The following is a 23507-nucleotide window of genomic DNA, read 5'->3' as shown; positions in this document are numbered from 1 at the left end:
GTAGTACTCAGTGTGCAGAATCCGCCTGTGGTGGTTAAAACGTTCGCGAACGATTCTTTTGTCCCTAAATTTAAGGTTGAAAAAATAGAGCAACTACAAAAAAAGGTTGAAAATTTTTTTTTTTGTGATTTTCTTGAAAAGTATGTTCTGGAGAGTCAATATGCAAATTTTTGGGGCAATCAGCCCACATTTGGAGGATTAGTGCCATTTTATTGAAATTTGAATGAGGCTCAAGCTGGAAAAATCAACTCTTTTCACCTTGAACAAAATTTTTGAAAAAATTGAAAAACTCAATAAATAACTTTATTTTATATTAATAATTCATTCTTAGTAGTTTTAGCGAAATTTTTGGCACAAAATTTAAAAAAATACGAAAAAATCGATTTAGAGAAATTTCGATTCAGACCTTTGGCAACCCTGATTTTGAAAAAAAAATGTCAGGTTATGTTGGCACCCCTTGTGGCCAAAAGTAGTCCAAGTTTCAGGGACCTACGAATCATAGATCGCCGAACACATAGATTCAAAACTTCAAATGTCCGTCCTGTAAAATTTACGTTTTGGACACTAACCTGGTTTTCTCTTGACAGATCACAATTTTACTTGGACTTTTGAAGCAGAAATCGATTAATCGAATCCCAGGAATCGATTAATCGAATTCCGAAAATCGATTAATCGAATTCCAAAAACAATCTTATTTGCGATTTTTCAATTTCATTTAATCAATCATTATCGAAACGAAAAACTCAATTTTACTTGGACTTTTGAAGCAAAAATCGATTAATCGAACCCCGAAAATCGATTAATCGAATTCCAAAAACGATCTTATTTGCGATTTTCAATTTCATTCAATCAATCCTTATCGAAACGAGAAACTCAATTTTACTTGGACTTTTGATAGAAAAATCGATTGATCGAATCCCAAAAATCGATTAATTGAATCCAAAAAATCGATTCATTTGCGATTTTCAATTTCATTTAATCAATCATTATCGAAATGAAAAACTCAATTTTACTTGGACTTTTGAAGCAAAAATTAATCGATTAATCGAATCCCAAAAATCGATTAATCGAATTCCAAAAATCGATCTTATTTGCGATTTTCAATTTCATTTAATCAATCATTATCGAAACGAAAAACTCTATTTACTTGGACTTTCAAGGCAAAACTCGATTAATCGAATTCCAAAAATTGATTCATTTGCGATTTTCGACCATAATAATATATTATTCAAAATGAAGAACGCAATTTTGGCCTCAAAAATAGATTTTGTAAAGAAATGACCAAATGACAAAATTTGGGAGCATTTTAAACTTTCTTACGTAGCTCATTTCAAAACTTCCATGCTCCAATTCAACCCCCCCCCCCCACAAAAAAAGTTTATTTCAATTCATCGATTTAATATCGAATTACATAGACAAATGTCTGTTGTTTTCACAAAAAAATAAAAATCAGGATTCACAACCTTCATCCCCCTTGAATTTTTTCGGTTTACCAGAGTCAAGTCTGGACACTTTATCAAAAATCGATCACTCTTGATTGGGGGGGGGGGAGTCGATCCTCTGGTTCCAGATTTCTGACGAATCGAGTACGACAAAATTTCATTTTTGCAACAAAAAACAAAAAGTAAATTCAGCAATGGGTGTTATTTCACCGCTAGGATTTCTTGAGGGTTCATACGAGTTCATCTCTAACGACAGTTTCGAATAAATTCTTCACTAATGTGAAACCCCTACGGAACTAATCGAGTATCTGTTTGCAAAATATTACGTCATCGTGGCTCTTTTTTCAAAACCAGCGTATCCTCGAAGTAAACATTCAATAAAAATACTCGTAATATAACGTAAAATCTACGTAACAGAATTTCTCTTTCTTTTTACTTAATATCTTCATTTGGCACAAAAACGAAAATATCTAAGAAACGTGTGACCCGAAATACCAACTACAAAGATGACGTTTGAATCATAACATAATACACGCACACTCGTAAATGTAGAGATAAGGTACCGTGAAAACTACCAGAACTAAAATCAGAATCACCTAGCTTTCGAAAAATAGGTTAAATTTTGATTCGCGATTGAAATTTAATCAGATTATCAACGCGGATGATTTTAGATCAGCTGATTGGAATTTGATAGGACATGCGCCTTCATGAATAAAACCCTCCGAAATGCATATGCTGTATAGATGCTTCTCCGCGTACGACGTTTCTAATTTTGGACCGTTCGTTTCACGAGTATATTAATAGCCGAAAAAATTTTCTCTCTGCTTGGTCATTTTTACTTCCAGAGTATAATATGTGTATATGTCCTGCACGGCCATACCTACTTCCGTTCTTCGTTTATATTTTTTGTATTAAAAATCTAGTGTTGTGTATTTTGATTCGGTGGTAAATTCGCTCTTTGAAATATCTAAATCAACGCGTTAACTAACAGGTAATTGCCTACCTACGTATTTATATAATCAGTCCTCTATGGCTATGAAAATAAAATAACATACGATGAGTGGCTTTTCCTTTTCGTTCGAATAGAGATACAAAATTGGTCGGTTTTTGGCAAAACTTTCGTTGTTTTAATCAACTTATATAATATTCTCGTTCAGGTTTTTGAATTCGTTAGATCAAAATAATTGCCTCGTGTTTGTTGTGTGAATTTGCAGGGCACAACTAATCTTGGACCACCTAACGAGGTCTATGATCTAGGAACCACTGATGTTACCGAAGATATATTAGATGCGTACCTAGACGGACTCAGAGAATCGGTTTTCGCGTAAGTGTTTTTAATTTTTTAATCTCTCTTTGGAAAACTGTGCATTTTTTTGTTGTTTTTTTTTTCATTAATTGGTTTCACGTTAATGACTAACATTTCGTTATGTTTACAGAATAGGCACATACGATTTATTACAACACAACTGTAACACGTTTTCCAATGAATTAGCTCAGTTCTTGGTTGGCAAAAGTATCCCAACGCATATATTAGAATTACCTAATGAAATAACTCAAGCGTAAGTTCGTTTAAATTACTTATTGCCTTTCGTCAGTGTTGTACGATTTAGGATGTCCCAGAAATGCTGCAGGGTCAATGATCTGTGTTAAGATGTCATCTCATGTAAAACAGTATTTCCAAATCTTGCTCAAAACAGTTGTTATTTTTGGAGGGTGTTCAAAAAATTGCGGAAGTGATTTTTTCTTTCGACAAATTGAAATGCGAGGAACTGATTGAAAATTGATCAAGTCGTATATTTTTGAATCACTTAAACGAGATATTATTTTTTCAAAATTACCTCGTATTTTCGAATATTTTGTTGATAAATTTATCAAAATTCAAGTGTATTGAGTTATTTTTTGAAAAAAATCTTGATTTTTGGAAATTTGAATCTTGCTACTTTTTAATGAACACGTTTCCAGGGTGTCTACTGGCAAGAAAAAGGCAAGAAAGTTAGAAAAAGGCGAGAAATTCACTTGGGTGGCAAGAAAGTTAGAAAATAGTATAGAAATTCCTTCGAAAAGCAAGAAAATTTCCAAAAATTCACATCAAAAATCCCTGAAAAATTGATGTTATCCCAGCAAAATTTCAAGTTTTTATTTTGTTAAAATTGATGTTGTTCCACTTTTTGAATTAAAAATTTTTCAAAAATTTTAAGAATTGAAAAATTAAATAGGAAATTTTTGATTTCCAGGTAATACCCAAACCATTTGAAAAGTGCAAATTTTTTCTCGGAACAGAACGACTAACTTTTCTAAATTGTTGATATTATTGTGCTCCGATGAAAATGTAAAATAAAGCATACAAAATGGTCGTTTTTTCGTTTTTCACAACAATTTTTTCAATAAATTTTCGCTCTCGCTTCGCTCGAGCAGTAATTTTAACTTCATTTCAATAAAATGATCATTCATTGTGAAGGGTTTTCTGAAAACAACTTAAAATGTGGATTTTTCTTGTCTAAAATTCTGATATTGCTCTCTCTTCAATCACAAATAAAAATATACCTAAGCTCTTTCTTGGTTTGATCCTGTAATTGTATATGTCAATATGTCACTGGTATTCAGCATGTTAAAATTTTGATTTTTGTCCAAAAAATGGAAATTTTTTGTTGAAAAAATGATATCATACTCCCCCTCCCCCAAATAACACGACTTCGATCCGCATTCGAGTTTACTTTTCATTTTGTTTTTGTTATTATCATAGAATTGAATTTACTTCAGTAGACTTGCCTCAACGTTTGTTTTTATTACGTTTTTTTATTACTATTTTTTCATTTGAGAAATTAATTCACTTCTCTGCTCTGAAGAATACATTTTTGAGAAATTTTGTTGGTGGGGGAGGGGGGTTAGAGTGGTTAGCAAAGATTATCTATGCGTAAATATGAAGAGGGGTAAGAAATTTCATTTTTGGAAGCAAGAAAAAAGCAAGAAAAAGGCGAGAAATTCGCTTTTTTGATTTTAGTAGACACTCTGGTTTCGCTGTTTTTAAATTTGGAAAAAAATGAGATGAATTATTTGTTATTTGAAAGTTTTTCTCGACATGGAATAAACTTGAGTCGAGAAAAAAATTATAAAATGTTGACAAAAAAGTTTTAGTGGGAAAATTTTCAAGATTATGATTAATGAGAAAGTTCTGAACCACGTGACGTACTCGTAAATATCTAAAATCAAAATCAAAATTTTTCGAAATCAATGAGCTCATTATTAAATCTATTTTTAAAATAATTTCACTCGAAAAAAATTAAAAAGTGCTGAGATCACTGAAAATTAATAAAAAATTGATTGATTTTTTTTCAATTGGAAAAAATTACATTACAAGAACTGAAAACTTATGAAAAATGATCAAAATTTAATGAAATGTTGTCAAAATTGTGTTAAAAATATTAAATCAACATTCTAATATTTAAATCAGTTTTTGAAAAATTATTATAAAGTGGTAAAAAAAAAACAAAAAAAAATTAAACCCAAATTTTGCAAAAATTTTCCAAAATTGCTCAAGTTTACGAAAAGCACCAAAAATTAATGGAACCAATGCCCTTAAAATTGAATGAAATGTGGTCAAAATTGTGTTAAAAATATTAAATCAACATAATCAGTTTTTGAAAAATTATTATAATTTAGTAAAAAAAAAAATTGAACAAGTTTGCAAAAATTTCCCAAAATTGCTCAAGTTTACGAAAAGCACCAACAATTAATGGAACTAATACCCTTAAATTGAATGAAATGTGGTCAAAATTGTGTTAAAAATATTAAATCAACATAATCAGTTTTTGAAAAATTATTATAATTTAGTAAAAAAAAAAATTGAACAAGTTTGCAAAAATTTCCCAAAATTGCTCAAGTTTACGAAAAGCACCAACAATTAATGGAACTAATACCCTTAAATTGAATGAAATTTTGTCAAAATTGTGTTAAAAATAATAAATCAACATATCAATTTTTACAAAATTATTATAAATTGGTTTAAAAACAAAACCAAAAAAAATTGAACAAAATTTTGCAAAAATTTCCCAAAATTGCTCAAGTTTACAAAATGCACCAAAAATTAATTGAACCAATACCCTTAAAATTGAATAAAATTTCGTCAAAATTGCACAAAAAGTGCAAAAAAAATTAAACTGACACATGATGAAAAATTAGAAAAATTGTATGTTTGGAAAAAATTGCTTACAACATCAATTAAAATTCTTAAAATTACAATGAAACGATTAAAAATGACCAAAACATGATGAAAATGTCTCGAAATAAACAAAAAAATCGGGCAAAAATTGTTTACATTAGGTATTGAAAACTACCAAAAATTGATCTAACATTATCAAAACTGAATGAAATTTTATCTAAATTGCATAAAAAGAGTCATTAAAAATATTAAGCCAACACAAAACTTTTTAAAAACCACCAAAAATTGAGAAAAATTTGACGAAAATTGTGTAAAATTTGTTGAAATGCCAGAAAATGACCGACAGTGTAAATAAAACATCAAAAAATCAAATCAAATGTTTGCAATTTATAACAAAAAAAAAAAAAAAAAAAAAAAAAAAAAGTTGTGAGGAGATGTTAAAGCTTCAAAATTGAGAGGTTTTTTTTGGAAGGGGGGGGGTGTTTCTGTTATGGATCTTACGAATATTTTACACATTTTCCATCTGAAATTTTTTTTAAAAAATGAACACTTTGATGCTTTAATAATAATTTGCAAAATTGGGTAAATTATTCTTTCATTTTTTTGGGTGTTTATAATTGCAAGAGAAGAAGACTGTTTCTAATCCTCGAATGTGGTCCTTTTTCATCATAAAAGCACTACTAATAATTGATAGTTTTAATCCCCCCCCCTTCCGACATGATGAAAATTGAAAAAATGGAACTCTCCAGCAAGGAGCACCCATTCAATAAAAAATCAGAAAATCACATTTTCACTTGTTGACATTCTAATCCTCGAATTCTATCCAATTTTATTGGAAAAATACCAATCAACAGTTTTTATTTCTTCCTTCTCTCTTCTCCTCCCCTCACCTCCCATTTTAGCTTATCCTATTCCTCTCATAGATGATGGAAAATGGATCCCAGACACCCCTATCTCGGAGGAAAATGAAAAAAGTTGAAATTTTCACCCTTTTACGTGCTATTTTTCAAATTTTTCTCATTTATTTTCACCAGGAAGGCACACCATTTTATAATATTGACCCCTCCTCTCCCCATGATGATGAAAAGTGGAATTTTGGCCTCCCTAAATTTCTAACAATCATCAAGTTTTCTGAGCTACGCCAACGAATTTCGAATCAGAAAAATTGCAAAAAAATGAAATTCTGCCTTTTTATGATTTTTTTTAGTACTTTCTAACTTTGAGGGCTTTTACGTAAATGAGGGAACCGGCATTACTGGGTGACCAAGAGAATTCTTGAAAAGGGAATTATTCAAAAACTTTTGATAAAGAGAGTGAAATTTGTAAAAAAAAAAAAAAAATGGCCATCATCTTCATTTTATTGAATTCTTTTGATATTTATTTGTATAAACTTTGGGAGCCTTGTTATGAGAGGGTTGAACTAATTGAGGACCTAGAGAGGCTTTCTCTCGAAGAGGGAATTTGTTCAAAATACTTTGGAAATTCCAAAAAAATTCAGCTAGCTTTGAGTTTCATTTTTGATTTTTTTTTGAGTTTTGGGAACTTCTGAATAATAGAATGAATACTGTTTGAGAAAATTTTGCAAATTTTTTCAATTTTTTGTGAACTTTAGAGGGTTACTTAATGGAAAAAACATAGTTTGCAAGGTCGGTGGGGGGGGGGTCAAAAATTAGATTATTTATGAACATTCAACTGCAATGTTTTTGAATAAATTGAGTTTTTCGCATTTTTGAAAAAAAAATTAACCTGGGGGGGGGGGGATCTTCCAACACAACTTTTTTTGAACTTGGGGAGAAATTGAAAATTAGGAAATTACTTAATTTCTCATAAAATCTTGCAACTTCGAAGATTGTTAGTGTGGGAAAAAAAATGAAACACAAAATAAGAGCCACCCTGTGTACCTCTACCTACATAATTAGGTACCAATGTTGAAAATTTATCGATCGTTTTTAATCCCTTCATTCTTCCTAAAAATTTGGACGAACGTGAATTTTAGGTCAAGGTCATCCCCGCTCAAATCCCTCAAATTCAACGTCAAATACCCAATTTGAGTGATTTTTAAAAAATTACTCCTCTTGAAATTTTTTTAAAACATTGAGGAAAAAATTTTTAAAAAAAGTAGGAAAACAAGCTTCTGGGACCCTTAAAAAAAACTTTGTTTACGATCCTCCTAATTTTGATATTTATTGAGCCTATCAGCCTGATCTTGCCTTCGTTATGAGAAAATAAGAGTAAAATAGACAAGAAAAACTGAACTCAGGTCATCATCACTGTAAAATATGAAACAGTCTATACATATTCCAGAGTAGCCAGAACCTCAAAAAATTATTCGCTAATTACCTAATATTTTATTCGATTTTACAGTTTGTTTAGCAGCACGTTCCCTCAAGTTTCCAACTTACTATCAGATTTTGTCACTTCCACTAGAAGAACGTCGCCAGATTTTGATGAATTAAATAACGACATCGACGCAGCTAGGTACGTATCGTATTATTTTTTTGTGTGTATTTTTCCTTCTTTTTCACCATTTTTATAATTTTTTTACGAGCTTAATTAACGAATCGACTAACGCTTTTTGTTTTTTCTTTACGTGTGTTTCAGGAAAAACACGAAAAATAATTGAATGCATACGTTTATCTTTACAACCTAACCAACCCTGTAACGTTTTGTAAATTTTGTGATAATTTGTTTGTATTAATTATTTTGCTCTCTTCGTGTCACCCGCACGGTTACCGTGTCATTTCCCTCTCTCTACCTTATACCTAGGATCATATTCACCGTGCAAAATTCATTTCCAATGATATTGTAGTAGTTGCATATCGCTTTTTTTTATTTAGTCTACCTTTACCTCATACAGACCTATCCAGTTACGTTGTATTTTTCAGAAAATTTTAAATGATTCGGATTATTATACTCAGTATTACTCGTACTATTAAAACCAAATCTGTGCTAACTCGAGTCTACTCGTAGTACTTACTTTGGTAGTAAATTTGTAGATACTCAGAATACCGCTATATTTTATTACGTAGTAATCGTTGAAATCATTCTAGTTCCTATTCTTTAATTACCTATACACCTAAATGATTTTCATTAGGTTTTTAAAAAAGTAGTATTTTTCTTTTTTGTATAAGCAATCGAGCTGCAATAATACTTAATAACGATACTCATATCAAGTTCTCGAAAAAGAGTAATGTTTTTCACGTTTTATGGCTAAATTTACCAACTCATGACCTACTCGTACTCTATCGTCAGTGTCTCTCTATAATTTAGTTTCTTTATTGGTTGTTATATTTTTTTTTTTTAATTTCACACGGTTGAAGAATTTTTTTAAATTAAGTAAAAAAAAATATTCAGAAATCGCGATAGTATCTATTTAGTATTTTCTAATTCCATTTTTTTTTTTTTAATTTTGTAGTTTCAGTTATCGAATTACATAATATTATGTCCTCCTTCGTTTCCTTCCATTAGAATACGGTACATGAATTTTGATAAATTTTTAAAATTTCCACGATGCGAATCATAAAGATAAGCCATTCTTTGTATATCGTGTACTGACAATAAAAGCTTTTTTTGTTTGAAAATTTTGTTTTTAATGCCTCGTTGAAGAATTTACAGACGATTTGTGATGGATTTATGCTAATTATGAATTGAATGATTGGTTTTTTTGCAATAACATCCTATTATTTACATTGATTACTTAGTTGTATATATTTTTAAATAATCAAAACTTTATTTATTTCTTGAATTCTATACTTGAAATTTAATAATTTTCAACAATTCAGTATCGAAAAATATTTTCGTAAATTTAATTTTGAGTTTTAAACTGAGAAACGAGAAGAAAGTGAGTAAAATTTTGAACGGGGGAGTAAAGAAAATGTTTGAGGTTTCTCAATAAAATAAAAAAAAAAAAAATTACCAATAGAATTTAAAAAATGTAATTTTTTATTCGGTAAAACTCTACGAAGGGAAAACATCACATTGGATTCCTCCTTTCACTATTCTGTATCTTTATTTTCTTAAAAATAAATTAACCATCATAATTATTAAATATTTTAAAAAGATTACCTGAAGATTTTGCACGATTTCCATCCCAAAATGTAACACGATTGGATTCCAAGAAGGTAGTCCTCTGAGATCCATTACAAGCCTGAGAGTACTGATGAAACTTGTATAATCTGTTAGACAGAGATCCGCTCAACTGGAACAGAAAAGAAATAAAATTCAAGCAAAAATAGAAAAACACGAAAAAAAGAAAAAAAAGAAACGTAATAAAAACAGCGTCGAATTTGACTTGGAAAATTCAGAAAATTATTCTCAATCTTCGAATAGGTAAAAAATTTGAAATTTTTTATGAAGATTTAATACCTAGGTATGGGTACAATGATTTTTACGTTGTGTATTTTTTTTCAATGATGCAGTTATTATAAGTCGAGGCTTCGCAAAATGTCAGATAATGCGAATGGAGACGCTTACCAGAATGGTAATGGTAAAACTCCTGCAGATATTGCAGCTGAAATAGAAGAACAAGATAAACGAGAAAGAGAAGAAAGGAGAAGACAGAGAGAACCTCCGATTGTGTTTCCTAATGTTGTAAATGTAAGTTTATTTTCATTTATGAATTATGAAAGCTAAAGCAGGCAGATGAGCTGCAACCGGTTGCACGTTCAATTTGGGCTAGTTATAGTTTTTCAAAGCTTTTACCAAAAAAAAAAAAAAAAAATGGGTTCAGAGAGCAGAAGGGCTTGAAGGGTCTTGGAATCAAAAGAACATGAAACAGAAATTGGTACTAAATTAATCATAAATTATTCTGGTTTCAGCTTCAAGAAGAATTTGATAAAGTAATCGATTTAGTCGACGGTAATATAACTGCAGAAGAAATGCAATTTTTCGAAGAACTTCATCAGTATTTATTAGAAGACGAAGGCTCCTGGGCTATTGGAGATGGATTCCTAAGTTTCGTCGGTGAGTTGAGAAAATATCTAAAAAATTACCTGTACTTTGTACTGCAATGACCCAAACTGCATTAGTGTGAATACAGTTGCAGATCCTAAAAACTGAAAGGCAAAGTTATGGGCTTATTGATTCTCATCAAAGCTTCATACGAAATATTGAATCTGATTTGGAAAGAGGATCATAAAAGTTTTTTTTTTCAATTATAGTCTAATCAAAATTTGAAGTGCTGAAATTCGTTTCTCGATTTTTGGAAAATTTTTGAAAATTCAAAGAGCCAAAAATGGTAAAAATCAAAATTTTACCAAATTGATCTAGAAATCTGAAATTTGGTTTGTGCCCTATTTTCGAGCTCCCGAATCGATTTTTGATGGTTTCGAACCGTTCTGGAGCCTCCAGGTGATTTTTGAATTCTCCAGTTTTTTAAAAAAAAGCTTGTAAGTTGGGTGAACATGAAGATCTGCACATTTTGACTCAAATTTACCAGCGTTGTGATTCATTCGATCGATTTTGACACATATTTTCAAATTTTTTTTTGTGCTTTTGTGTTAGTTCAAATCCAAAATTTTCTCCAGTGATTATTTTTGAAAAAATAAAAAAAATCACCGAAAAAGTTGAAAAATCAATTATCGTTCTATTTTTGGTGTTCTGTATCGATTTTTGATGGTTTAGAATCATTCTGGAGCCTCTAGCAGATTTTTGGATTCTCGTTAAAAAAAAAAAATTGTGAGTAGGGTGAAAATTAAATTCAGCATCTATAAAATCGGATATATCAACTTCATGATCTATTTGATCGATTCAGGTGCTTGTTTTCATAATCAAATCCAGAATTTTCTCAAAAGTAGTAGTAGTAGTAATATTTATTCAATCTGTTACTTAGGTAACCTTTTCTGGATATCTTTGTAAACTACGCAGCCTTTATAGCTGGCCGTATGATCATCACCGCATAATGCGCATCTCGCTGGTTCTTCTTTTTTCATTTGGCATTCTGCAGATTTATGAGATTCGCCACATTTGACACATATAGGCGCTCAATGACAGTAACGCTTTGTGTGCCCATACATCTGACAGTTTGCACATTGAGGTAGATGTTTTGGCTTTCTCGGCGATTCGACGGAAATTTTTGTATTCAGGAATATATTAAGTTCGAAGATCTTATTGCACGTTTCTCCTGGCTCCAAATCAACGAAGAACAATGGGAGATTTTCCTTCGATTTAGTACTTTTAATGTTCGAAACATGCCTCACTGCATAGCCTAGTGAAGATAATTCAGCAGCTATTTCATCAGTTGGAGTTGACGGATGAAGATGACGAATTACGACCTTGAATGGCTTCTCTTGTTTCAGCTGGTAAGAGTGGAAGGCAATTTTCTCAGCCAACAACAGTTTGACAACTTGTCTGTAGCCATCAACGGAATTCACATTAATTTTAACATCATTACGTCGACAAGTGCGAAGAACAAAATCATCATTACCAATTGCAGTTCTTACTAGCATACGTAGCCGTTTCATATCCGAGACATTGTCGACAAAGATTGGTGGTGGTTTTGGCTCTTTTGTAGTGTCCTCAGAGTCATTGGTTTTCAGGACTTCGAAGCGATTTTTAGACGGAAAGAATTTCATAATTTGCTTAGTAATTTGGATGTTGACTGCACGAGAGTTAAAGCGAGACTGATCTCAAAAGTAAATAAATAAATAAATAAATAAATAAGAAAAACGCTTACCGCTTTAAAACGGTTTGAAACCATCACCAATTGTTTTGGTAGGTCAAAAATAGGGTAAAAACCAAATTTGAGATGTCTGTGTCAATTTAGTGAAATTTTGATTTTTCCCCTCATTTTTTACCCCAAATTGGATTTTTAAATCGTACGTATCCTAATCAGATTCAATTCATCTGAAAAATTAATTAAGGAATCATGACCCATAATTTTGCCTTTGCAGCTTTCAGGGTGAGCAACCTCACTTACACTTGTATAGTTTTAGTTGCTGATAATCTGAAGGAAAGAGCTTCAGCAATTCACCACATTTTTGAAACTGCGGTGTTAAATTGGCAATAAATATTCTAAAAAACTGTTTTTTATGATTCAGGTAAATTATTGAGCGATCAGAAATTTCCATCCGAATTACGTCTACGATTACTCAACGTTTTAGCAGTAGCTGCCTTAAAAGAAGATATAATTTTAGTATTACATCAAGACAGACGCGAACACGTGTTCATGAACTACGCCCATAATTTTGACAGACTACCAATAGACGAGCAAAAAGCTCTAGCTTTATTCGTAAGTACAAAAGTCACGTTTTAATTTCCTTCGTCCTAAAACGTGGATCAGGGGGAGGGGGGATATTGGAGGATTTTGATCAAATTCAGTGGAGACCTTCATTTTGAGTTGAAAGTTACTCGGAATTTTTTTTAGCTTCAAAGGTGCCTCTGGAGGGAAGACATGAGACATGAGTCCTCAAAGAGGGAGAATTTTCAAAAAAAAAAAGTGGTTTTTTCGTTTCAGCCCCAGATTTGAGGCTCTGCGTCGACCTAGGCCATTACCGTCAAAATCCAAGACCACTTTTAGGGTTGTATTGAGCTATTGAAATTTTAAAAATTGTTTTTTGGGGGAGGGGGTAAATTCATGTTTTGAAAATCGTTTCCCATCAACTATTTCGCCTTGATCAAGGAAAAATAAGACGATGTCTCTTCTAAGACTGACAAGGGAACCTCTTGAGGTGTCCGCCTCCGATTTGAACGGGACCGCGATTTTTGAAAACAGCATGTTCTAAAACCCCCAAATCCTAATTTTCAGCTGCCCAAGTTCATTTTTAGATTTTTGGCGAATTTTTGAAAATCCAAAATTGACTATTTTGATGATTTATGCTTTTTTTAAAAAAAGTACGTACTTGATCAGTAAAAATGTTCAAAATGAGTCCTGAAACTGATATTAACCCCCCAAATCCAAATTTCGCCATTTCCAGCCATTCTGGAGCCTCCAGTGCGATTTTTCAATTTCTCCAGAATTTTCAATTTGCTCCAGAAGGCGTGAATATGAAGTAATAGGGCAGCTAAAAATCGAGTTGTGTGTTATACTTGACCAGTTTAACGAATTTATCCACATTTGAGCTGATTCTGGAGCGGACACCTCGAGAGTGCTTTTTTGACCAGCTTTTTTCATAATAAGAAATCCAAAAAAAATCAAAATTTTACCGTTTGCGAGGAAATTTTTGAAATTTGCGCGAATTGCAGTATTTTGCCATGAACTAACCCAACGAGGGCGAATTTCGCGATTTCCAGCTATTCTGGAGGCTCCAGCGCAATTTTTCAATTTCTCCAGAATTTTCAATTTGCTCCAGAAGGCGTGAATATGAAGTTGTGCAGCTAAAAATCGAGATGTGTGCTATACTCGACCTGTTTAACGAATTTATCCACATTTGAGCCGATTCTGGAGCGGACACCTCAAAAGTGGTTTTTTGACCAGCTTTTTTTCAAAATAAAAATATCCAAAAACCAAAAATTCCTCGTGTGTGAGAAAATTTTTTAAATTTTCGCGAATCGCTGTATTTCGTCATTAATTAACCACACGAGAGCGAATTTCGCCATTTCCTGCCTTTCTTGGGCCTCCCTTTAATTTTTGGATATTTTTATTATGAAAAAAGCTGGTCAAAAACCGAGAATTGGCTCAAATGTGGACAAATTCGTTAAACAGTTCGAGTATAACACACAACTCGATTTTTACCTGCCCAACTTCGTATTCACGCCTTCTGGAGCAAATTGAAAATTCTGGAGAAATTGAAAAATCGCACTGGAGACTCCAGAATGGCTGGTAATGGCGGAACTCGGCCTCAGGGGGTTTGTTGTGTTCAAAATACAGCGATTCGCGCAAATTTCGAAAATTTCCTCGCAAACGGTAAAATTTTGATTTTTTTGGATTTCTTATTATGTATGAGAAAAGCTGGTCGAAAAACCACTCTTGAGGTGTCCGCTCCAGAATCGGCTCAAATGTGGATAAATTCGTTAAACAGGTCGAGTATAACACACAACTCGATTTTTAGCTGCCCAACTTCATATTCACGCCTTCTGCAGCAAATTGAAAATTTTGGAGAAATTGAAAAATCGCACTGGGGGCTCCAGAATGGCTGGAAATGGCGAAATTTGGATTTGGGGGGTTAATATGAGTTTTAGGACTTATTTTGAATATTTTTACTGATCAAGTACGTACTTTTTAAAAAAAAAGCATAAATCACCAAATTAGTCAATTTTGGATTTTCAAAAATTCGCCAAAAATCGAAAAATGAACTTGGACAGCTGAAAATTTGGATTTGGGGGTTTTAAAACATGCTCTTTCAAAAAATCGTGGTCCCGTTCAAATCGGAGGCGGACATCTCAAGAGGTTCCCTTGTGAGGAAATGTTTTGGAAAGCAGTGACGCCAATTCTTTAGTCATTGTTGCCAATTTCGAAAAAATTTAAAAATTAGTCGAAAACATGCAAACTTTTTTCGGATTTTTGAACTCTCTAGAGCAATTTAAAATTGCTGCAGAAAAGTCAAGATTTCCTAGAAGCCCCAGATCGGCTCGAAAATGGTCGTATTTTGACAAACAACTCGAATTTCAGGTTTTTATCACAAAATCATACTTTTTGTAGAAAATTTTCATTTGTCACAAATCAAAACATGAACTTGAGCAGCTCAAAATTTAGTTTTGAGATGTGGATGACATGATCACTCAATTAACCAAATTTTAGTTCAATCGAAGTTGATGTGTGGTGAAGATCCCTATAGTTAAGTGTTGATAGAAGACATCAACGAGCTATTTCCACCATTTTCAAAAATTCGCCAAAAATAAAAAAATTCACTCAGGCAGCTAAAAATTTGTGATGCTGGGGAAATATTTTGAAACCTCCTCCCCAATTTTTGGTCATTATTGCCAATTTCAAAAAACTAAAAAATTTTATGAGTTCTTGACTCTTTTTCTCGATTTTTTGAATTGGGCAATTACGGCCAAAAATTGGCACCCCTGCTTTTGAAACTGGTCCATGTCTCCCAAAACAGGTTGGGTACGGTGCAGAGCCAATTTTTTTTTCGAAAATGGCCCATTTTTGAGAATCCATTTCTGCCCTCTGGGGACTCCTCCAGAGGTGAAATTTTTTCTGAACGACTTTCAACTCAAAATGAAGGTCTTTAATAATTATTACTGAATTTGGTCAAAATCCTCTTATATTTTCTTCCTTAATCCACCCTAATCTGAGCCATTGCTAATATACATTAAATTGAAATTTACCCATACCCAGGTATGCAATTTATTCGAAAGCCCCAGCAGCTCCGAATGGCTCCTATACATCTCCGAATGGGACGTAGGCAACATCAGCATCAGCAACATGAGGGTAACCACGAAAATCGCCGCCAATTCACTCCTCTCCGAGAACGTCGACTTGCAGAACTATGGCACAGCCATAATTCACAACTTGGCCTGCAAGGAGGTAAAATCTGTGGTCTGTATTCGCGAAATATTTTCACCTTATATACGTATTACACCTATTACGTGTACTCGTACTTTCAAGTTGCGGTGGTGTTTTATTTTCTTAACGACTCTGCCAAGATTTCGCTTCTAACTAGAGTACCTAACGAGCTAGTTTAGCCTGGTTTTTTCTTCCCTTCTGTTTTTTATCTTTCAGAAAATGAATCAAGGTAAAAATTTGCGTAAAATGTTACCCGTTGGTTGCAAGTCTAAGGTATTGGCGAATTTGAGCAAATATTCTTTTGTCACTCTGCGGCTATACCATTCCAAGCTTAATGCTTTAGCTATACGTGTTTAGTTCGTTTATTTGTTTTTTGTGAATTAAAAAAAATGTACCATTGCTGATCTAATCACTCGATTGAAAAATGCTACATTTATTTCGTATAATCCAACTTCTACACCAACCTGCTCTATAAAAGCGAAACGTTTTAGCAAAATGAAAAAAAAAATGAAGAATTTATTGAGGTAGTTCGAAACGTGGTATTTCGAGCCGGCAGCTGGCCAAACTAAAATACCAATAAATTCATATTACACGTCAAGTTATAAAGATACGCTTCGTAAAACATTTGCAAATTCTACCTTCACTTCATTTATTCATACACACGTGAGCTTTCATTCAACTAGAGCACTTACACACATGCCTATCTCTCCAAGTATACAAATAGTTACCTAGATGCATCGTGCAAATATATATCAATATGCGCTAAATTACGAGCCCTTACTCTGCTAGAAATAAATAAATACATATAAAAGGATGAGAAAAAAATCTCGAATAGATAGCCTGTTTCAGTCGATTACATTTTATTAAACGATCTCATAGAGTTAGATACCCACACGAGAAAAGAATGAAAAATTTCGACATTTTTATGACATCGATATAAAGAACCATCGTATATAAATTGATACCGTTATGAGAAATAGTTTGAGAAAAGAAAAGAAACGCAGGCTTGAAATCTGCACACTTCTTTAAAATTTATTTCAGCGTCTTATTTACGTAGTAATTTTTTCCATCTTTCTTTTCATTTTTCTTTTTAATAAGATTATATAGCTATTTTTTGTCGTAAGAGTAAAAGGAGGCTTTTATATCGAACGAATAATATTAAAAATCGACGACGAATTTGGAAACTTGGCTCACTCAAAGTATTTTAAATTATATTATGAAAATCGATTACTTACCGCGCATTAATATTCGTCCGATGTGAATTTATTAATAAAACCCGGCGATCGTGGCGACAGTCTGAAGGATTTACTGGTCGTGTATTCAAATTTTCGTTAATATCGGTTTTGTTTATTTTCTAAAAATTTACCCTTACTCGAAAAACTTACGTTATTCAATTTAGAATCGTTTGAATGACTGTTCTTGACCTGCTTGAATTGGCCACGGTGGCAGAAAAATTCATCTTCGTGCAGATACACATGATTTCAATACCATTTAAATGCGTATCTAAAATATACACAATACACATATGGTCCACAGGCCACAAGGCTGCAAATGGAGCATAGAGTAGGTAATTTGTAAAATTTGTTTCTCCTTCGAGAACACGATTAGGCTACTTAAATTGAATGAAAGACTTACAGGTTTCAAAATGGTTATGTTTTTTTGTTATTTTTGTTATTATTATTTTTTTTAATATTAGTCCGAAATACGACAATAGAAATAATTGCACTCCCTGCCGATCCTGTGGGTTCTGGGACAACTTTTTTCTTTTAATAGGGGCATCCTAAGGAACATTTTAGAGCAAACATTCCAAAAAAAAAGAGGGCCTTATCTACTAACAAAATGAAGGTCATTTTCATTGTCAGGTCAGCCGAAATCCCAGATTTTGTTTTCCAATTCCAACATAGGACTCGCGCGAAATTTTTCGAATTGGACAAAGCTAGATCAAAAGAGCATCCAAAAATTCATCGCCAGCCAAAATTTTATGTGCTGAAGTGTATTTTTCGAATTGGAACTAACATTTTTTTGGATAAAGAATGAGTGGCTTTGTATGAGATTCTAATAACTTGCCAAAATCCAGAGTGGATAGATTCTGAAAATTCAGAGGAAGTTGTAGAATGTACTGCCCCGTTTTTTTTTTTTTTTTTTTGCAAAAATTGCTAAAAGAACGTAATTTTTCTCAAAACATCGAAAAATAATTTTTTGGTTAAAATTGCATAGATACGAATTCAGGTTTTGGCAAAATTTCAAAAAAATCCAGTTTTTTTGCCAAAGTTATTCAAAATTTCCCTTTATTACAAAAATTCTTTCAAAATCATATCTTTTGCTGTTTAAATTGCTGTTGTTTTATAAAAATTTCAAAAAATCTGTCTTTTTTGCAAGCATTGAAAAAAAACAGATTTTTGTAAAAATTCGAAAAAATCGTTGTTTTTTTAAAGTAGGTATTGAAAAAAATCCGCTTTTTGGCGAAAACCACGAAGAATTCAGCTTGGAAAACGTCAATTTACTTAAAACGTATTTTTTAGTAACATTTCATTTTAAAAAAGTGCCGTTTTTAAGAAATGTGCCATTTTTTGAGAAATGTGCCATTTTTGAGACATGTGCCGTTTTTGAGAAATGTGCCATTTTTGAGAAATGTGCCATTTTTGAGAAATGTGCCATTTTGAGAAATGTGTCATTTTTTAGAAATGTGCCATTTTTGAGAAATGTGCCATTTTTGAGAAATATGCCATTTTTAAGAAATGTGCCGTTTTTGAGAAATGTGCCGTTTTTGAGAAATGTACCATTTTTGAGAGTGGTGCCATTTTTGAGAGTGGTGCCATTTTTGAGAAGTGTGCCATTTTTATGAAATGTGCCGTTTTTGAGAATGGTGGCATTTTGAAAAAGATGCCATTTTTTAGAAAGGGGTCATTTTTGAGAAAAATACCATTTATTAGAAAAAGTGAAATTTTTGAGAAAAAGTGTCATTTGAGAAAATTGCATTTTTTTGAGAAAAATGTCAATTTGAAAAATTGCCATTTTTGAGAAGTGCCATTTTTGTAAAAATGTGCCATATTTGAAAAAAGGTGTCATTTTTGAGAAAATGCGCAATTTTTGAGAAGAATTGTCATTTTTGAGAAGAAGTGCCATTTTTGAGGAGAAGTGTCATTTTTAAGACAAAGTGCAAATTTTTAAGATGAAGTGCAATTTTTGAAAAAAAAAAGGTCAATACAGCGTTTATTTTGGCAAAACGGTCAAAAAGTGTCCATTTTTGGTAATATTGTCAAAAAGAGCTCATTCATGTAGTGATTACGCCAAAATTGATAAAATATTTGAATGGATGTAACTTTTTCCAAAATACATACTTCCTTATAATAAAGTTCTGGTATTTTTTTTTTCAAATTTGTCCAAGTCAATAAGTATTAATTTTTGAGCGAAACATGGTCATGAAATATTCTTTTTTGACACAATTGTCGTATATAAAGTGTCCACGTTTTGTCAAAATTGTCATGAAATGTTCATTTTTGATAAAATTATCAAAAAGAGCCAATTTTCTTCCCAAATTGTCAAACAGTCGTGTTCTTACCATGATTGCCCGAAAAATACTCTTCTTGCCAAAGTTGTTCAAGAAATTCCCACTTTTGTAAATTTTGCCAAAGGGTTTGAACTTTTGGCGAGTTGACGAAAAGTTGTATTGTTTTTTCGTTAAAAATCTCAGAAAATAGTTTTTCGATAAAATAGCCAGATGATTGTCAAAATTTCCAAGAAAATAATGCTTTTTGTCCAAAAAAACTATGATTTTTGCAGGGACTGTCCAAAAAGTACTCTTTTTGTTTCAAAGTTTACCAAAAGAAGTCATGTTTTTTACATAAATGCTTGAAAGCTCATTTTTTCCAAAAAAAGCTCTGATTAAAAGTACTAAAAATTACCAAAAAGTGATGAAATTTCATTGAAATTCAAAAAACATGTTACCTAAAATTGAAAAAAAATCTTATTTTTTGCAAAAATATTGAAAAAATTGTGATTTTTCCCTTTAAAATTACCAGAAAAATCCTGTTTTTTGGCCAAGTTATTTTCGTAAAATTCCTTCTTTTTCACAAAAATTGGTTCAAAAATTTATTTTTTGCTAGTTTAAAATACTTACTGATGTTTCGTCAAAAGATGGAAAAAACCCTGCTCTTTTACAAAAATTAATAAAAGAACAACTTTTTTGCAGAAAATTGAAAAAGATCTGGCTTTTTTCCGAAAGTTCTAAAAATTGAAAAAATCCTACTTCAAAAATTGAAATAAAATTTACATTTTCGCAAAAATTGGGAAATACCGGGTTTCTTCAAAATTGCAGAAATATCCTACTTTTTCCCAAAATTGTTTAAACCTTTTGCTTTTCTTTTAAAAAAAAAAGAAGAACGAGAACTATTTTTTTGCCTGCATAAGATTTTTTTTAAAACTATTTTTCTATCAAAAGTTGTTTAAGAGTCTTGATTTTTTGCTGAAAATTGAAAAAATCTACCTTCTTTCCTCGCTTGTTGAATTTTCAAAAATCAAATTTGGGTCAAAAATGGGAAAAAAATCAAAATTTCACCAAATTGTTCTAGAAAACTGAACTTCGGGATATGCCCTGTTTTCAACCTGTCAAATCGATTGGAAACGGTTTCAAACCATTCTGAGCAGTTCTCCAGCCTCCGGTAGATGTTTGAAACTTGAAATTTCCACAAAATTTCATCAAATGAACTTGGAAATCCAAAATTTACGCTCAACTTGAACACGCTACTGAGCCGACTGCTGGTGAGTTTCAGTCATATTTGAGCCACCAGCGACTTTTTGAAAGTTTTTGGAACCTTCAATAGATTTTAAAAAATTGAAATTTCCACGAAATACATATCTAATGCGGTTGGAATGACAAAATCAAGTTGGAATACGCTATGAAGTTTAATGCAGGCAGATTTTAAACCAACAAAAAGCACCTCTACAACATAGTTTTAATGCACATGGCGAATTTCAGCCTCCTTCGTAAATTTGAGGGCCTCCAGCCGTGACAAAAAATCAAAATCCGTGAAAAAAGACGAGAAAAACTTTCATTTTTATCTAGCTGGAAACTTGCAAGAAGCGATTGAAGAATAGAAACACCAAAAGGGCACATCAGGGGCATTTTCTAAATACATTATAACAAATTTCAGCCTCTTAGCTTAATTTGGCGGGGGGGAGGGAGACTCAAGGATGACACAAAAATCAAACCTCTTGAAAAAAGGTAGGAAAACGTTTTTCTTCAATAGTTAAAAATCGTCGGAGAGGTTGAAAAGTCCGATTTGAACAGGCCCGCGATTTTGGGGGGGCATGGCTGAAACCCTCGTGCAGCCCAAATTCATTTTTCAATTTTTGGCAAATTTTTGAAAATTAAAAATTGACTAATTTTGCTGGTTTACGTACGTATTTTAGTAGCTGGCATTAATTCTGGATCCTCCAGCGCGATTTCTGAGCCTGAACTCATTTCTTGGCTACTCATATTAATTTTTACAATATCTGGAGAAGGCTCCAAAATGATTCTAAATCGTGAAATTTGAATGGGGGGTGACATGGGAGGGGGGTGCTTACATACAAAATACGACCATTTGTACAAATTTTTAAAAAATCCCTTAAAACCGAGATTCTTGATTTTTTTGGGAAAAAAACTCACCTGAGGTTTTTCTCTGGAAATTGGCTCAAATGAAAAGAACCTCTTTCAATACAAGTCTATAATAAGCCTCAACACTGTTTTTAGCAGCCCACATTGATTTCCAGATTTTATGGAGAATAAATTTTAAAATTCTAGAGAAATCGAAAATCGCACTGGAGGTATCAGGATGACCAGACGTCGTGAAATTCGGTCCAAAAGAAGGCCAAAAATGATCAATTTTGAATTTTCCAAAAATTTGTCAAAGTGTTTCAGACCGTGCTCTTTCCAAAAATTGCCTTCTCGTTCAAATTGAAGGCAGACACTTCGAAAAGTTCCATTATTAGATGCCCTCGTTCTTTAAATTCAACAGCCCCTTGAGGGCGACATAATTTAAATATGGTTTCAAATTTAAGCAATCAAAAGTTCAAAATAAATGTATCTTCGGATTCGTGAACGAACACGAATCAAATTCGTTGAGATTTTATAGGTGTTCGAAGATTTTTTTCCCCTCGGTTTCTTTTTTCAAGGGGAGGGGGGAGTGGGCAGAGCAAGGATGAGATTCCTCACCCTAGTCATTTTTTTTTAATGCAACTCAGACATAAAAGCTCACTTCAAGTACTTTGAAAATTCTTCCTCCAATTGGCTGAGAATTGAAAAGACCTGAACCTCATTTTTTGAAATTTAATTTCTTTAAAAAAAGAGAAAAAACTTGTTCACGATTTCTAATTTTTCATCAATTTATGCAGGTATTTCCTGTCTATGGCATCGAACAATAAAAATCATTCAATATCGCGTCGTAAATACCCAGAAAAATTTCACATTGCAGAAAAAATTAGCATAATTTTCAAATCTTGTGCACGCCTTTGCACGTAGGTATACATGTATGTAGATGTACCTAAAAGTACATGCAAATGCCACAAAGTCATTATGTACCAACGAATAATTACATAAATAATAATGTAAATTCGAGTATTCCTTATTCGTGTTACGAAATAATTCATCATTCGTGTATTTTTGCTCTCACTGTGCAGGTTTTCGACGACGTTGCTGTCGAGCTGACAATGGCTGTATTGCAATTTTTCAACGGTAAACCGGAAGAAGAGAAACTTTTCAGATGTATGAAAGCATTGGCCAAATTCGTACAAGTATCTCAACAAGATGTATCTCAACTCATACAAATGATCGGACCTCAACCTAATTCATTTCGAGGTACTTCCGAACGTATCGATGCGTTGATCGCCAGTATAGATAGCAAATTACGTTGAAGTGAGATCGACTTCACAACTCGAACTGTATACCAACTCATTTTTGTATAAAATAATATTTTTACGATCGACAAATATACTAAAAAAATTGTCAATTTTTGCATTTGCGTTTGTACAAGTTATACGTATAATAAAATCTACCATATTATATGAATAATTGAGAATATAATTCTATTTATTATTGTCTGAAATCTTTATTTCAAAATGGGTCGTAGGATATTGTGCAGATATTGCCTCCAGTGGTCAAAAATGATTACTGTTTCGAAGAGAAATCTTTACTTTTCAATATACATTCGAGCAAAATTCGTCTGCTGAGTCTTTCCAAGGTATCTCCTTACACCTAGCGAAATATCGAGTGCCTAGCTTATACTGTCGTAAATTCTTATCGCGTCTTAATCCTCGGGTATTTTCACGCAATTATAAATACGCGGTAGCTCGCGATAACCAAGCCTCGTGAACGTGCACAAGTGGCTGACATTTTCATCGTCTTATTTGCACGCCACCTTATCCCATCTAGACGACGAAGAGTCATATACACTACACGTATGTACGCTCTTGAAAAATGAGAAAAAATTGCCGAGATAATCGTCAAAATCAGCGTATAGGTAGGTACCACTATCCT

At 32.5% G+C, this 23507-nt stretch overlaps 1 protein-coding gene across 5 annotated transcripts in view; it reads left to right on the top strand.

Moving 5' to 3' along the window:
• The window catches only part of LOC135845243 (uncharacterized), a 28036-nt gene extending 4960 nt beyond the window's left edge, over window positions 1-23076 (top strand). For 2 of the 5 annotated variants that reach the window (XM_065363717.1, XM_065363711.1), the window contains exons 4-13: window positions 2657-2766; window positions 2879-3001; window positions 7966-8079; window positions 9784-9930; window positions 10020-10197; window positions 10419-10563; window positions 12639-12829; window positions 15824-16012; window positions 16208-16264; window positions 22652-23076. In XM_065363717.1, the coding sequence (XP_065219789.1) occupies window positions 2657-2766; window positions 2879-3001; window positions 7966-8079; window positions 9784-9930; window positions 10020-10197; window positions 10419-10563; window positions 12639-12829; window positions 15824-16012; window positions 16208-16264; window positions 22652-22885 (1488 nt within the window). In that variant the 3' untranslated portion in view covers window positions 22886-23076. Of the gene's footprint in view, window positions 1-2656; window positions 2767-2878; window positions 3002-7965; window positions 8080-9783; window positions 9931-10019; window positions 10198-10418; window positions 10564-12638; window positions 12830-15823; window positions 16025-16207; window positions 16265-22366; window positions 22490-22651 lie in introns of those variants that run through there. The other 3 variants (XM_065363732.1, XM_065363725.1, XM_065363740.1) reach the window with 3 other exon arrangements.
• Window positions 23077-23507: the final 431 nt, after the last annotated feature.

This window comes from Planococcus citri, chromosome 1 (assembly GCF_950023065.1).
Source record: "Planococcus citri chromosome 1, ihPlaCitr1.1, whole genome shotgun sequence".
Lineage (NCBI taxonomy): Eukaryota > Metazoa > Arthropoda > Insecta > Hemiptera > Pseudococcidae > Planococcus > Planococcus citri.
This window is presented reverse-complemented; position numbering and strand designations above follow the sequence as displayed.